Here is a 17,761-nt window from a genome sequence, read left to right on the forward strand (position 1 = left end):
ATTTCAATTGGGAAAAGCTACCAATATTAATTGTTTGTTTTACAGGTTTGGTATTTTGACAACATAGCTTATGACAATAAACTCTGTTTGTTAGCAACAATGAAAATAATATTGAAACTGTGTCTTTATGACTTGTATGATGTTTTTTTTTGTTTTACAGAGGATGTTGGTATGGAAAGGTTATGAATAACTGCAACATATAAAAACATCACCTCTGATTTGGACCAATTGGAAGAATTTGCACAACCTACAAGAGAAAAAAAATACTAAGAAAGGAAATTACCAAGAAAGAAACTACCTAAGAAAGATAAGACAGGCAGACAGACAGGAAAGACAAGACGTCACAAACGAGATTACATAAAGATTTTTACTTTTATACTTCTAATCTAAGGGATAACACGCTGTTTTACCGAACTTTGTGTAATAAATACGCTTTAATATTGGCTACTGTATCTCTGTGCTGGCATGTGAATCATCTTAGTTACCAGGAAGAGTTGGTATGGCTTGGTGCCACATTACTCTCTGCTTTATCTCAACACTGAACACACAGCACAGTTCAACCACCCTTGTGGACAGAACAAACAAGGGTGGGTCTTACTTCCTGCGTCACCACAGAGTAAAAAAAACGCCCAAACGGACACATGAACCTGTGGACACAAACACAGTAGACATAGGACAGAAGTGATGCGCTGTTATTCTGTGACACTTTCACCCTCTACAATGTATTACTGCCAAGTGCCAAAATTTTGTACAGATTTTAAAAAGTAACATTAAATGGGTCGTGATTCTGAAAGGGGAACTGAGCTACCAAATCTATTATTATAAATCTGATAATTAATTTATAGACACACAATATTATTTTACAACTGCACCTCCTATCTACATCCACTACAAATATCACAGAGAAAACAAGAATTTTAAATATTTAACAGTGCAGGACTGAATGATGGTATAATTATTTATATTATTATATTTTTTCTGTATAGCTTGATGGCTGCTCTGTTCAGTAAACTGTTGGCGTGGCTCTCGGTGGGGCTGTAATAATGTGGAGAAAGACAATGAATCTTACCAGCCTAAATCTAAAGCACCACACCAACAACTGGTTCACAACACTTAACTACAACTCTAGGGTCTCTATGACATTAATGTAGATCTCTCTAGTTTTATCCTTATTGTCTGACTTCTTAATGTCAAAGAGACTTGGACTGTGCAGGAACCAAAGTGGTTTTGACTGCCAAAACTGACAGACATGTTGGGAATGTGTTGCACATTTTTAACTGAACAGATAATTGTCCTGTGTAGTTACTGTATGGTATATGTTTTTAACTTTTGTTTGTTGCTGTTGATTTTAAATATATAAAAATATTAATAATATATAAATATAATAATATCGTCTGACTGGCTCACTATTAGTGTTGCTCTCTTGGGGGTTATTTTGTGATGAATAGTTATTGAGAAATAGTTGACAGTGGTCTAGATATGGATGTCTGGGAAACCTTTACTGTTAACAACAACAACAACAAATGGATGATTTAGGCTAAAGCTAACAGTGCTCCAATAAGAAATTTTAGACTAGTATTGATCATTATTTTGATGTTTTTAGATATACCAACTCAGTACAGGTTACTATCTAGTTCATGTTGCAAATTTAGAGATAAGCAGGTCTCCCAGATGCTGCATGCCTGTCTGAGTGATCAGAGAGAAGGCCAGAAGATCAATTCATATAGCAGACACTTTTCAGATCACTTTCTGATATGTGGTAAAAATGTATACAACATACAGTTGCTGCTGTCCCTATGCTAGCCCATCTAGCCTTTATCTTAATCTAATGAGATTAGTTCATAATTGTTACCCTGATGTCCAAATGTCTAACATGCACTAGAAGGTTTATGCATAAACTGGAAAAAAAGAAGCATTCCCCCCCAAAAATATTATTAGCTCATCCATCTAAATATAGCAGACTTCCATCCACTAACAAAGACTTCACACCATCTTCTTAACACATGCGCAATTGTATACGCACATGAAAACACACCCCCATCACCTCTCTGCTGGTGCTTATATGACTGCATAGCCCTCCATCTGCTGTTGGCCCTTTGAGGCTAAACAGTGAAGCTTGTGGAGAGGGAGGGAGGTGAGGGGGGCAGATGGGCACACAATGCACTTCCTCTAGCCAACACAAAGGCTCCTGAGCCCTGGGCAGGACAGTGGGAGGTGGGATGGGGGAAAGCTGAAGGAGCCCCCATCCTCCACCTGCTACTTGTGAGCCAAGGAACAGGCCAGGGTTGATGTGGTGACACCAGAAGAGGGTACAAAATAGAAAATAACATTGAGGGTGATAGGGCAGTGAAATTCTGTGGAGGAGAGAGATTATAGAGGGGTGACAGGTTAAGCTTGGCTCATTCAGAAAAGCCTCTTAACCTGACAAAAAGGGTTAAACGACAGTCTACCAGAGGAGATGTCTCTGGATATGTGTGTGACTTGTTCATTATGCGTTTGGTGAAGCAGCAAACATGTTTGTGTGTCAATGGGACATGATCTGATTAAAGACATCTGCTAGGCCACACGAGACCATCAGCTATCCGTGTGTGTGTGTGTGTACTTATGCATGTAAACAACCGTTCTGTAACTTGTGTATAGTTTCATTAATGATTGAATGACAATCCCGCCTAAAGTGCCATAAAAGATGTGTTTTCTGTCTAAGGATGGCCCCCGAAACCCAGTTCTGGCCACGGTGGAGTGAACCTGGTGAGGTGAAAGATAACGTTTTACTCGAGTTGACAACAACTACGCTCGTTATTGTAAGTGCAGTAAAACCTTTGCAAGTAAAAAGCCAGTAAGAGTACTTTATCAAAGCACCTATTCAACAAGTGTAAATATGTAGATAAGTGATATTTTCATCTGCTTTGCCTGCAGTCTACCATCCACAGCCGCTATGTTTTACATAACCATAGTGTGCTTGTTAAGCTAATAGTGATTTGTTATGAACAAGCTAAAATAAAAGCTGTCTGTATATAGCTTAACTGTTTAGTAGGGGTGGGAATCTTTGGGAATCTCACAGTTCAATTTGATTCCAATTCTTGGGTGCCCGATTTGACTCAGAATCGATTCACGATTCAAAACCAATTCTCGATTGAATGATAGAAAAAGGAGCACCATTATCAGTCTCTTGCTCCAGTATACTGTGTGCCAAACCATTCACTGGTCTTTAGTCCACTGAGATGCAATATGAAACCTAACTGGCAATTAAAATAAATGATACGCAGGCATTTTATTTTAAAAAGTTCACTGCATTAATTAAGGAATTATTGAATTTGAAAGCATCTTACCGTCTCCTGCCTGTATGAGAATAACAAATTGAGGGGGAGGAGTGTTCCACTGTGTTGTTATTAACATCATGTCTTCAGCAGTGGAGAGCAGCCTCTCTGCTGCAACGTTATCTCCAGGGAAAGATATCGTTGTCCAACATGCTGAGTGGGTGCAGGGTTTTTGAGGTGAAACAGACTGAGCAAAGTTATTTTCTTCACCTCGGAGTTGGTTAAAGTTTTTTAAGTGCTGCAATGTGTGTTAGTCAGCCAGTCTCGTTTGTTACTGCTAATAGCTGCTCTGCTCCACTAACATTAGTCTGTGAATGACGGCATAGAAAGTATTCACAATATACTTCACGTTCGTCTTACAAAAGGTAATTATTTAGTCATTAAATCAAAAAATGCTTGTAACCACTGCATTTTTTAAAGATGAGCTAAAGATGTCTCTAGCGTGTGCGCACTGTAAACTGTCCAGGTGCTGCACTCCCCTCACAGTTGAGTTCCACCTTTTTTGTTCCATCAACATCACATTATTAACTGACATTTAGAAAATCGATTTGACATTTGTGAATCCCTTCAGAATCATAGGATATGAGAAAAGAGATTCTTATGTGAATCAATTTCTTCACCCACCCCTATATGGAAGTTTTTCTTGGACTTTAATAGTTGTAACCCACAGAAGACAATCCACAAATGTGTACCATGATCCACGAATATTTCACTATCCACAAACATGTATTTTGTTTATTTGTTTTGTGTAACGTCAAATCCACAAAAATATGGAGTGATTTACAAATACACATAGATCCTGAAATGGGTTTGGCACATTTGTGGATCACTTCCTTTCAGTTTGCCTGTATAGTTTTGATGTATAAATGGATCCACAACTGTGTAAATATGACTTTACATGTATTTTTGTGGTGAAACTATTTACATTTGTAAAACCTCTATCATTTTTTATGTGAAATTAAAATGTGTTTACTTACAAATTATTGCACCTCACATTTGTGGGGTTTTTTCTACAGATCAGCTGCGGTACAAATAAGATAAAAATCCACAAACTGATAGGAGGGAAGTCACAAATATCGCGTTGCCCACAAACTGACAGGGAGTGATCAACACACATGTACAAATGGATCAACAAATACATAAATGTTTACAGAGTAAGTTATGCGTATTTGCAAATTGCTCTGTATTTTTGTGGATGTTTACACAACACAGATTAAAAAAACGCATGTCTGTGGATAGTGAAATATTTGTGAATCATGGTACAATTTTCTGGATTGTCTTGTGTTGGTTACAACTATTGAAGTCCAATAACAACTTCCATACTCCTACTGATTAGCTTAGTTTGTATCATATATTAAAATTTCTTGTAGAAGGAGGAGGACAGAGGAATGACTGATAGTGACTGATATCTGTGTTCTTCATTCTTTCTAAACTTCACACAGTATTTTGATGTCAGAAATATTATTTATTTTACTGACATTTTAGATTTGTTTCCAGTGAGATTTAGTTTATATAGTGACTTTCTGAGGTAAACATTACTGTTGCTGCTCTAGAAACAATATTTTGTTATATATAAAATATAAAATCATTTCGAATCCAATTCTTTAGCAATGAAAAAGAATCGATAAGGACCAGACCGATAAGGTGTATCGATAAGAGCAGCAAGTATCGATAAAATCCTAACGATACCCATCCCTACTTCTGTCAATATGCTCTTGTGGTAACACATTTTTATGTGGCAACAAAAGGCAGCTATGTTAAGGTTAGTGCAATAACATACAAAGTGTTTAAACTGCAGGTGAAGTGAATATTAGAGGAGGTGTGATTGTCCATACAGACAAAACAAAGACCTGGACAAATTCACCCTGGGCCGCACAAATTAGGCATATACTACAGTTGAAAATGTTTCAACCTGAAGCTGTATGATTCTTCTTAATGAACTTAAAGAACGAATAAAGAACTGGAGATCCTGGTGAGTCTGATACTCTCACTCATCTGTTGACATGGAGAGTGGTTGACAGAACCACTCTCCACACGTACAGCTGATGCATATGTACCTAGCTAACTACAGCTAGCATCTCTTCAGTCAGTGTAATAGGCTGTTTAGAGTGAATAAACACAGACTGCAAAAACACTCCGTCTGTCAAATTTGTGCGAATAACACAAGGTGAAAATTTGTTTTATATTAAGTTTGATAACACCTTTAAAAAGACGCAAATTACATTTTAAATGACCACTCCATGCTTTAAGGATATCACCAGTCAGAATAAAGCTGTTCTGCCAATAATCGTGACATCCTAGCTCTCAAGACAGATAGCTAGCTCGCCGGTAAATATCTTTAACCAGAAGGTGTCCTAGTACACAACACACAATCATAAAAAATGAGTAGCTAACAAGGGGGAGGAAGTGAGAGAGTGAAATGCAAATCTCACAGATAGGGACTACATCTGTACAGCACACAAAAAACAGCTGTCACACTTCCCGGTGCAGGCTGGAAGACCCACATGGAAACAAAGAAGAAGATGGAGTAGAGTCTTTTATGAGGAACAGCAGGGTGGTGAGAGACAAAGACAAATGGAGATAATGAACAGGTCACTGTTGATAAAGAAGTGAACACAAGGCATATATGAAATTTGTCATGCTTTTGACAACCTCTAATCTCAATCCCCTCCTTTGAGCCGGCCTCACCGACTCCTCCTTTCTGATACCTTATGATTCATAGTGTGAATCCCCCTCTGCAACTGATGCAATTGATGATATTTGTGGCTTCAGTGTATAAATACAAACAGACTGGTGTGTTATCACTTGCTTTCAAATGAAAGGGGTGTGCAATGTGAATGTGTGGTTGGTTGTGTGAATATGGTATATTTTCAGACAGACCAACTCAAACGTAGGGAAGCCCATTGACATACTGAAGTAAAGATTGTCCCATTATCTTTTCCACCATGTTAAAAGCTAAAGACACCGCTGCTAAAATAAACAGTCCATTTACTAATGAGGTCATCATCGTAAAAATAATGACAATTTTAAAGATCAATTTGTGAAGTAAAAGTACCAACATTTTGCTAGTTACAGCTTTTAAAGTGTGATGTTTTCTATGCACCAACACCACATTTGGCTCTAAATTCATGTATTAATGCAGTCTTTTCACTAATATTCACACAAGAGCAACAGTGCATGTACCATGTTGAATGAATGAAAAACATTCACTTCCCTTTTCTATTAACGCCATTCAGCACAATTCAGCTACTTTGCTTCCTTATTAAGAACCGATCATGAGACCCACACAAGCAGAAAAAACTGCACACACGATAGTTGGAGAATGAGCCCAGCATATACAGTGTATAAAATTATTATACTAAAATTAAAGTTTGTGTCTGTTAAGAGCCCATTAAGGAAGTATTCTCAGCTATTCAGAAAGTGTTGTTTCAGTATGACAGAGTGCTGCATCAGCTTGGAAATAACTTGTATCACAGATACAACTGACAAGATAGTTCTGGTTCCACCATCACAACCACAATACCACATCCTTACAACCCCCCCCCCGCAACAAAAAAGGAAGCAACACAACAGAGACAGACAAGGTCAGGGCATGGGGGTAGGTGGATACGTGGCTACTGCATCCAATCAGATTATATAAACTGCGATGTTGTAAAATCATATTATGTCTAAGGCGCTTACAATACCAAGATAAATATTTATCAAAGATTTTACTTCAGCTAATCTGTTTATTTGTGACAAATGTGTCAAACAAATATATTTTCACAATAATCTGAAAGGAGAAATAAGGACTCGTAGCATTAAGTGAGGTGTCAGCGTTTGGTCATACCGCTGACAAACAACACAGATTTAAACCCAACAGGCTGAAACACTGAATTACAGTCAGCCTAGACATAACCACTGCAACCACTGGACTGAGAGGGAACAGTACAGAAAAAAAGAGAAAACAAGCTTCTTTTTCTCAGCCCCACATATACAGTGTACTCTGTATGGCTGTAACTACTGGTCAAATAAAACAATAAATAGTCCACTCTCCCCAAAAATAGGTACACATTCCTCTATAAACACACATATACAGGACTTGTAATGCTTTGTGCACACCAAACGCAAAACAAATTTTCGCCTTGCGTTACTTGCACGAATTTGACCGCAGCATTATTTCTGTCTATTCGCCCCAAACAGCCAGAATACATTACTGTACATTAGCTGTAAGTTAGCAAGCAACAGCAGACACCTGGGGGTGGGTATGTGTGTGTTTTTGTGTGCGTGTGTGTGTTTGAGCGTGTTCAGTTCAGCCTCTGACTGAAACTCACCAGGAATTCCGGTTCTTTCTGTTATTTCCCGCCAGTCTCTCTACTTTTTCCCCTCTCCTCTCTGGAACTCCATTAAGTACATTTCCCCTTCCGTCAGCAGTCAACATGGACGAAGAGAGACTAATTACATTATAACACCATGGAGGTCAGCAACTCCACAGCTCGCTGCTGCAGATGGGTTGAGAAGCGAAAGTAAAGATAAATCGAGATAAATTAATTCCAAAACTTTAAAAAAAAACAAACTCAGAGCTCTCCTCCCTCCGGTAAAAGCCTCTGGATCAGAGCAGAATATTATTCCTCTAGAAGCTCCAGCTCTGCGCTGCAGAGCTCCCCGACACTCAGCAGCTGTCTGTCAGTGAGCAGTGGCTCCATCCCTCCGGTTCTCCACTCACAACACTCCGCAAAGCCCTATGATATGCACATATCTTTCACTCAAGTATATTAAATATTTTCATCTTGTTTGTGTATTCGCGTCACCTGGTCTTTGCTTTGTCTTTGTATATAATTGCGCTGTGTGAAAAAAATTGCTTTGTGTTTGGTGTGTACACACCATAACACCTAGCCAGTCAAAGTGGCTCTCTAGTCCAACCCAGACAAGTGTGACAATCAGAGTGACGACTATTAGGGCACCAGTATACTCAATCAGAACTGCTTGTCGGATAGTCAAATAATTATATATTATTGCCACAGCTATAGACAATATTGTCCTGTCTACAGAAATGAAAATGTTTTACTTTAAAATTGGTGCGCTGATACAAAAACTAATTTTCCATTACAGGGGACAATGACTGATAAATGATTTTTTAAAGCGGGGGATTGCAGATAAAAAGAATCTTGTTCTTGTTTATGTAGCTAATCAGTAACATAGTGGAATAAAGAGAAGGTTCTTTTCCAGCAATAAACAAGACTTCTTAGAGATGAAGCTCTCATGAGGGTGGAGTCTGCCAGGAGTAGAGAAATAACTTCAAGAGAACCTCTTCCTTCCTCTCCCTCCCCCTCCCTCCTTTTCCTTCCTTTCTCTCACCATCTCATGATTGAAGCATGGGCCTAGCTCTTCCTCTGTATCTCTGTGTTAACCTTTAATCAGAGATGCTGAAAGTGTGAATGCTGAATTCAGCAGGATTCTTCTGTTCCACAGTGGTCAAAGAGGAAATTTCAGAAATCCACACCCCATAAATGAGAAAAAGACCCAACTGGAACTGGCCAGTGGTTCCAGTTCCTCTTTTCTCAACCACCTTTTGACAGGTGTGTTTACTTCACTGCAGTCACTTCCACATCTTTCCAAGTTTCAGGAAGTGTAACTTTAAATGACTCACGAAATGTGATATAAAATATTTAGTAATCATCACTGTGTTCCTTTCCAGATGACGTAAAACTACACTTAAGGGGTCAGTGGTGAATCCTACTGTTTACCAAGACTAGATTTTTTTTAAAAACATTTTGTAGGCCATCACTTCAACATGAGTTTGCTTGTAGGTTTGTAGGCCGTTGAATGTGTTTACGTGTACAGTACCCTGGTTGATGTCAGCTTATGGCAAAAAGTTGATCTTCCACATCATGTAAACAAGAAACACAGGGGCGCCCGGAAGCCTAATGGTTAATGCAGGGTTCAGACTACACGATATCAGCCTGATAATAACCCAACCAGAAAGACTTACATCACATCATTCAACAAGCTGAGGCGAAAGAGGAAGGATATTGTTGGTGCTGCTCATGCTGCTAGACGGAACTGTGAAACATAGGAAAAGGTTCATGGCGCTATGGCAACCAGACAGCTAGTGTTCCCTGTCTCTCTCTACTGACTGTCAACTAAAGGCAAAAAAAACACCCAAAAAATCTTTAAAAAGAAGAAAAAAAAAACTGTTTCCTTAATTGAGGTAAGGAATGAAAGGAAATTGGTTTATTTAATCGAAAATAAATAAAATTTAAAAATAACAGTGAAATAGATAAGTTAAAGTTTCTAAATCTGAACAGCAGACTGTTCATACAGTTCATACACGTGTGAGGTAAAAAGCACTCTGCTTGCCTGCAGTCATTTTATTTAGAGTTCAATGGATCAATAGTCTTTATAGTCATTATTCTTTTTTTTTGGAGATATATATGCAATAAATTATAATGGCCATTTGTCATGCGATACTTGTTTAGTGTAAGTAACTAAATTGCAGCCAACTACCAACACACAACACTATACCATTTCATAATAATAAATCATCTGTTTCACTTGTTCGTCGATATCAAGCTCAATTTTGTTTTTTCCCTGATATTGGATCAACGTACATGCACAGTCACCAACCAACATGTTTCTGCGATGAAAAAGAGAAGCTCACCTTTACCATGTTTTTCTTTATTCCACCAACACCTTAGCAGGCTAATGCTACGTATACACTCTGAGAGCAAGAGATAGAGAATTTTAATTTAATGAATTATAATAAATTACCCTGCCCTGAACCCAAAAATCTAGACAACTAAACAACCCAATGTATTCTCCAAGTTCATGCCTTTGGCCATGTTCAGGCCGACAGTTGCTTAACATCAAAAATTCCAGCCTTGTTTATTTCAATAAAGTCGCTGTGTTGGCATACTGGGATGTCCCAACGCTGATGGTTGCCACAAAAAAAAAAAAAAAAGGCAGTGCTGTCTCATAAACCACATACGCTGCTCAAATTTTGCCACACTTGTGTGTTGTATTCAGGTGCCAATTCGAGGTAGAATACGTTGTAACATGAACAGCATAATTTACCACGCAGACAAAAATGATCAAAGTTTGTGCTAAGTTTTGGCATTTAGGAAGCTCACACATTAATGAATATATCACTCAAACTGAACTTCGTGAAGTTATTTACTTTTCTTTACTTGTCGCCTGTAGCAACAAGCCCTCACCAACACAGGCCTTTGTTTTTTTTGTTTTTTTTTAACATCGCTATTTTCGTTCAGAATGTGGCCTTAACCTTATTGCTCCAAATAACCTGGTTTCTTGTGTGCATATAAATGTAGTGACTGTAAGACGATACCTGCAGATGCTTCACACCCTTTGAGAGTGTGTGTGACAGAACACATTAAAGCCAGACCAATCAACCCAGAAGGACACATAGCTTTGCCTCTGACAAAAGCAACAAAGTAATAGCTATTGATTCCATGCGACAGGTTATATTAAGCACAATGCATTCATGTAGTAAAACGTATATATAAACATATATACATATAAACACTTACACAGGAATTGTAAGACTTGAAAGTCTCTCCATTTCTCTGCTACAGTCTTTCCCACAGAAACACACACAAAGTAACAGATTATTCAGCTGCACCTGTCTTTTGAACAAAAGTTGGCTCCAGACAGGTAAAAGTTCTACAAGGTAATGTCACCTTGGGCCAGGCAGGCAGATTCCTATTCCTGGCATCTACCACAAACCTAATGAATACAATAAATGACATGAGGCTGAGTCAACTGCAGTCAGTTCAAGGGAACAACAAGGACATTAGTTCATTCAGCATGGCGTCAGTCTATTTGGCTACAGCGTGTCTTACAACACCATGAGGTTGGCATATTACAGGCCAAGACCAATGAACATTTAGGTTTTTTGTATTTATTGTTAAAAGTGTACTTTACACAGGGACTATCTCCAGCTCTGATATTAGAAAAGGAACTCACTTACAGCCCATTGTTCCTCACACAGGATTGATGTTTTACCAAATGGTGCGCAAATGTTCATATTTCTCATTGAAAAACATAATAAAATGATAATGGTGTGATTTTTGCAGAGATCTATACCAAACAAAGATGTTTTCTTAAGTCTGTAGAATATGATGTGTAGGCCAGGACATCCCTGCTGCACAACACTATTTAATTTAAAATGGTATTTTGACACACATTTCGCATTCAACAAATATTGTGCCTCCTGCGCTTTGAAAATTGCAGTAGGCCATATTACAATTTCGATAAAATTTCGATAAATTGTTCAGCCCAATTTTTAGGTTGGGATTCCTTCAGTGTTCATTGCTCACAAGGTTTTTTACCAGGAGCCAATTTCCTATAGGAGCCTATTATCCACAGAGATCTCCTCCTCTCCAAACAAACAGACCCGGTGATTAAAACTGGTAAAAACACTGAATAAAGCAGTTTTCATGTGATTGGAAACATTGTGGATAATGTAAGTACACAACTAAACAAAATATATAACATAGGTCCAGTTGTTTTTAGACATTATAATACTGGAAAGTTACATATTATACTTTTCAGAGGCATGACTGACAACATAGACCAGATTGGCAAGACAAACGAGTTCTAAAATAAGATTCCACATCAATAAATCAGCATGAAAATCAGCTCACAATAACAAAAAACCATGTGTCTATTTTGTTTGCCGGAAAGAAGCAGAAACCTACTTATAGTGAAGTTGGCAAACCCTGCAAATCTGTGGCCTCATTACCTATCCTGCCTATTCATGTGGCTGATGAGCACATACACGCAAACAAGCAGTGAGTGACAGTTTAGCTTTTGCTTTCATGACGTGGGCTCCACTCAACTGGATGCAAGGCGCCTTACATCAATAGAGTGAGAAGCAACTTGCTATAAAAAAACAAAAACAAACAAAAAAACAGTAATTTTTTTCTATTTCTCTCTCCTTTCTTTCTTTTTTCTTTTTCCCGCTCTTTTTTGGCAATTTGAGGGTTAACTTTCATTATCATTTAATGATCATGACCTGGATTGGTCATGACAGAGAGTTGACTAACTCATTGACATATTCAGATGTGCCCCTGACGCATGTTTGATCCAGATCACTGTGCCAGTCTGGGGAATTAGTCATGTCACCCACAGTGATGGCTCAGTGTAAATACAATTATGAAACAGGTGTGACAAATCTTTGTCCCTTTGTAAAGTGCAAACCTTTCCTGTGGGAAAGCAAGGAAACTACTGGTTGTATAGTAGCCCTGAATAGTCCAGACGTTTGAGCTGGACTGAATAGCAGCACAATCTTAGGTTTTTTGATATCTGAAAAGGATTTAAACAGACATGTTTGGATGTTTCATTGCTTGCCTGATGAAGACCTTGAAGGTCAAAATGTTGCATTGTTAATTTTTTGAAAGTTTACAATATCTAGTGTGGAGATTACCTTTGTTTTTTCTTTGCATGCTGTCTGAAAAAAAAAAAAAAAATCACTCGATATTTTCTATATAGCGCACTATGTTTATTGCCCACCATTTTATTTTAGTGTTTTAATTATGTTTGTGTGAATTTATCCACTATATAGTGCCCTCACAGATTTCACAATGGAGTGAAAACAAAAAGTAGTGTCTGTGGCACGTACACTTTGTGTCATCACTGACTCTAAACCTGTCAGTGATGACACAAAATGACAACAAGTCCTCAATTTATTGCTCACTGTTGAGTGTCTATTACACAGGGAATGAGTGAGTGAATGAAGGAGTGACAAAGTCCATGTTTATCTGAAATTATGACTTGATCTTACACTGGATACAAACACCTTCGGTAACAAACTGCAACTTTCTACAGACTAAAGCATTAATGGTGTCTCACAAAGTTCAAGGAATAGCAGAAGATTTGATAAGTGCGCAACAATTTCATAGAGAGGAACGTAACTTTCTTTGTTTAATAATACTAGTGCAGTGCCCGTTCAAAACGTGCCTGTTCGGCACGGGCTGATTGTTTGGCCTCAGTGTCGCTGCTTCAACGCGTAGAAAAATTAATACTGTTGATGTGAGGTGTGAATGAGTGTTTACATCAACAACATGACAGAAAGAAACACTATTGTACACATATGGTAAATACTGTAATAGTGAATCTTTTCTCATTTCAAGTATAATGAGGGCTGCATTTAAAAATAAAGTACATAACAGATCTTTTGAAAAAATGTGCATCCTCAAAGTGGATCGAGCATATTGGGCTCTTAGATTGTTTATTTTCTGTGGCTTCAGTTGGGATCATTTGAGTTGGTATATTTGCTCAAAAGATTTGTGTTTATATTTATATTTGTGCTTACAAACTGGTTTTGAACTGCCCGTGGGAAGTAGCCTTAGAGTCTGTCCATTTTTGATTAAAAGCTCTGTTTTCAATGTCTGCGTTTCATTTTTTTAGAGCACGCCATGTGAAAAAACTTTTCTCGAGCTGAGCTGATACTAAAAGGTGATGTGAAAACACTGCAGACCGCTGATTGGTCAGTCATTTATCTCATTCATGAGCTTTCTGTTTCAGAGAGAGCTTTCCACTGATCCCTCTCTCTGGGCTTTATTGGCAGGAAAGCGTTGAGAACAATGTTAATATTTATATTAATTATATATACACAGTATCTACTGTGCCTGTATTTGTGTATCTGTGTGTACGTGTATGTGCGTGTGTGAATGCATGCATGTGCTGTGTGTGTGTCTAGGTCATTCACTGACCCTCAGGTTGTGGCATGTTGATACATACTGAGCAGAAAGATATGCCCCGTCTCCTTTTCCTGGGAGTATTTTTAATTTTGAGAGGTCTTTAAGCTCTTTGAAATCTAAAATTACAAAGTTGAACTTGTTAGAGTAAATGGTCCTTATTTCATTGAATGTTTTACATTGTAGGAGGACGTAGTAGTCTAGTAGTCTCTCTCTTGCTGCCGTGCTTGAAACACAGTATTCACACATGAGGAAAAAATGACACAGATTTGTCCTGTTGTTCGTTTGTATTTACTGCTGCATTAGTTGAATGTAATGAATGAAGGAAACGTAGAAATGCAGAGGAGGAAAATGAAACAGAAACTAAGAGCGTCTTTCTCGACAGTAAATCATCTGTTGAGTGTTTAATGGTTGTTTATTTGTGTTTTAGAACATAACCGCCTGTCATTCCTGTCTGTCATTCATGGGCTTTCTCTCTCTCTCTCTCAGAGAAAGCTTTCCACCGCTGTCTCTCCTCACCAGCGTTGTCTCTCTGTCACTCGCTCACCCTCTCTCTCATCTTTTCTCGTCTTTTTCATAATGAGTCGGGAAGCCAACAACAAACCCCTAACTTTTAACGCTATCAAACGGAGAGAGATGTCCTCCCCTCAACTCTCTGATGGCAGGGCTGTACAGCTCTGATCTTTCACACTCCACTTCGCTGCTGCAGAGCGGAGCGGCTCGCTGATAACTTGTTTATTCAAAGTTTATTAATATTGATTGTATCACATGTCCAAATTGCACCAAATTCGACACTGCACTTCAATGCACCCGCCAAGAGTAAAGTAGATCGGCTGCATGGTTTTCGAGATATGTAAAGGACATATATACATACACACAGACAAACAGAGATGCCTTCCTTTAGTGGAGAGATTTATACTTGGCTTGGCAAGAAATAATCTTATGGCTCAACAACATACAACACAACCTGAAACCAGACAGGCTTGAATAAAAGCGTGTGTGTTTACGTTTAATAAACGTACACACTTGCGTGCAGGAAGCTGTGACCTGGTTATTTAAACTGAGTTTCAGTTTGAACCACCACACAGGATGTTTCCAGACTCTGATTCACTTGTGGAAGATTTTCAGTAATAGAATTTTGAACAACCTTCACACTATGGTCCTTTTTATAATGATAAAGAAAATGAATTAGACTACAGTAACATATGGCTTCACTGGCTCATGTTTCAGTCACCTTTGTGTGGATAGCTGTTGTGAAGTTTGTCCTTTATCAATCATTGACCGATACAAAAAGTGATCTCCACAGGTAGTTCCTGATTCAGCAGCGTCAAATTACAGCCTAGCTTAAGCATTTTCTAATTTACAGGTTACATGAGCGTTCCAAACTTTAAATCCAGACAACAAACAGAGAGACAATACTATCGGCTGATATTTGCCTATCGGTTTTATCGTGTAATAGTGATAGTTGGTGAATGTGGGTGATATGCAAAACAGTTACAGTACGAAATGCAAAAAACATTTTAGCCAATTGAGAAACCGTGTCAACATCTTTACTGTTTATAACACTCTGTGGCACCTGAGACAAGAAGCGGCGTATCACAGCTGAGGTGGAGGTGTACGTCTCAACTCAAAACATGAGGAATTCCCATTAAATCATCACCTGCCTGATCAGTGAACATCTTGTAGTTTTTCAGAACAAGTATAATCACAGCCAGTGATGATAAACATTTAAAATGCCAAGGGTCACCACCATGACCCTCACAAGGCAATAAATCATAACAAAGAAGTGACTTGTTTTATGTAAATAATGAGCAAGAAAACAAGCAAATACTCACATATAAGATGATAGAAACCATGACTTTTAAAATGACTTAAAAGATAAATCAGTTGTCAAAACTGTTGCTGATTAATTTTCTATTAATTAACTGACTGTCTCAGCTCTATTCATTCAATTCATATTTGTGAGAGCCTCAAATTGGTGAGCTGAGCTGAGATGGTTTGGACTTTCCCCACCACCATTGCAAGTGGTGACAGCTCCAGAACCCTCAGCTGGAGGGGAGCCACAAAAACATTCAGTTCAGTTTCATCATTTAAAAACAAGGGGCCCCATTTTTTATTCAGGAAAAAAACGGATTTTTCCTGGCTGTGCCTCAGTGCTGCACTGACGTTAACATTCCTGATTTCTGCCCAGTTCATCTGCCAAAACATTGACTTACCTTCAGTGCATACTTATCTCCAGTCTTCTTCTGAAAGATTTCGAGCACCTTGCCATTGATACCCAGCCCCAACACCTGGCTGGTCACCTTGTAGTCGTCCGTGATGGCGTTTTTCTTGATCTGTAAGTTGGGTCTGGTGTTGAAGGGGAGGAACTGGCCGGTGGGGTTCTGCTGCCCTGCCGGGTTGGGAAACAGCGGCTGGTTCTGTGCGTTGGACATGTTGTTGGTCTGGGCTGAGAAATGAACAACCCCTCAACAATACTCCTCTGTCCTTTTCCCTTATAAGTTAACACAGATTGAGTCCTCTTCCTGGGTTAGCTGGCCTTTGACAAACTGTTCACCATGTAGCAACCAGGCCCGAGGAAAAACCGGCGGTGGCCCTTATCTGACGTTACAGGTTAACAAAGTCACTTGGTTAGCTGATAAAATGCGAACTTAGCTAGCTGTTAGCATGCTAGCTCGATCCTATTCTTGACCTGTGATTTTCGGCTAATAACTCAGCTATCGGTTAGCTTATCCATCTCCGGTGGTGTCCGCCGTCCACCGGTTCCTCAAAGAGAGCACTTCAGTAACTTTAAAACATCCCATAAATCGGTTACAGGGTTGTGTCTTTTCTAATCGCTAAAACCTAAAACCTCGCGAGAGAAGTTTGGGAAAAAAACGACAAAAAACACTCAACGAAAGACAAGACAACAGAGGAGGGAAAAAAAGTCCGATACCAGTAGCCTAGCACGCCAAACACAGTTCACTTTCCGATAGACACCCAGCCAGAGCAGGTTTTACTGCTGACGTCATGCTCGGAATTTTTTCAGCGCTTAAAGGAGAAGTGATGTCTTCATGGTAACCCCAACCCTTGATTTGTACGGCAACTCATGAGGATCAACACGTCTGGTTCGGCGTTCGCATTAATATGACAAATTTGTAAGTCTTTAGGCGACAGAAAATACCTTGTTAACACGTCCGTTTTATACGTTTTAAGGTATTTAAAATTGAGTGCTACCAATTCATCAGTTTCTGAGGGGAAATCCCAAAATCATTGCAAGAGAGAAAACAATTCCCCACTCAACCTACCTTGTATGAATTGCGGTTAAGTAATTATATTGATTTACGGTAACAGTATTAACATCTGGATTTTTGTAGGCTGCTGGATACTTATTGAGAAGAATGTAGCTTGTATACAATACAAACAATATATACAATATCATACTTGTATACAATATCATGTGACGTTTTCGCCCACTAGATGACAGTACTAGAGTACAAATGGCAACCCGTTGAATGTTGAGTAGATTTGGGGGGAAGGCAAGCCATTGATTTCGAAGTAAATTGGTTAAGATTCTGATCAATAATGACATTTTTAGTGCAGCCGATATTTACATTGTGACTAATTTAACTTTTGTCCTGTCATGAAAAGACTTTTAGGAATCACAGTTTTTCTGTTTAAAACACCTAAGATATCAAAAGGTATTAAAATTCATTCACTGAATTGCAGTTCTTATGACTAGTATATTTCTATAGAAAACAATAAATG

General features: G+C 38.6%; 1 protein-coding gene across 1 annotated transcript in view; it reads right to left on the reverse strand.

Moving 5' to 3' along the window:
- Nucleotides 1-17,066, reverse strand: part of mapkapk2a (MAPK activated protein kinase 2a) — a 32,389-nt gene extending 15,323 nt beyond the window's left edge. The window contains exon 1 of the mRNA XM_044348465.1: nucleotides 16,231-17,066. Within this exon, the coding sequence (XP_044204400.1) occupies nucleotides 16,231-16,449 (219 nt within the window). The 5' untranslated portion in view covers nucleotides 16,450-17,066. The remainder of the gene's footprint in view (nucleotides 1-16,230) is intronic.
- Between the last annotated feature and the right edge of the window lie 695 nt (nucleotides 17,067-17,761).

The sequence above is a fragment of the Thunnus albacares genome, chromosome 4 (assembly GCF_914725855.1).
Source record: "Thunnus albacares chromosome 4, fThuAlb1.1, whole genome shotgun sequence".
NCBI classification, from domain to species: Eukaryota; Metazoa; Chordata; class Actinopteri; order Scombriformes; family Scombridae; genus Thunnus; species Thunnus albacares.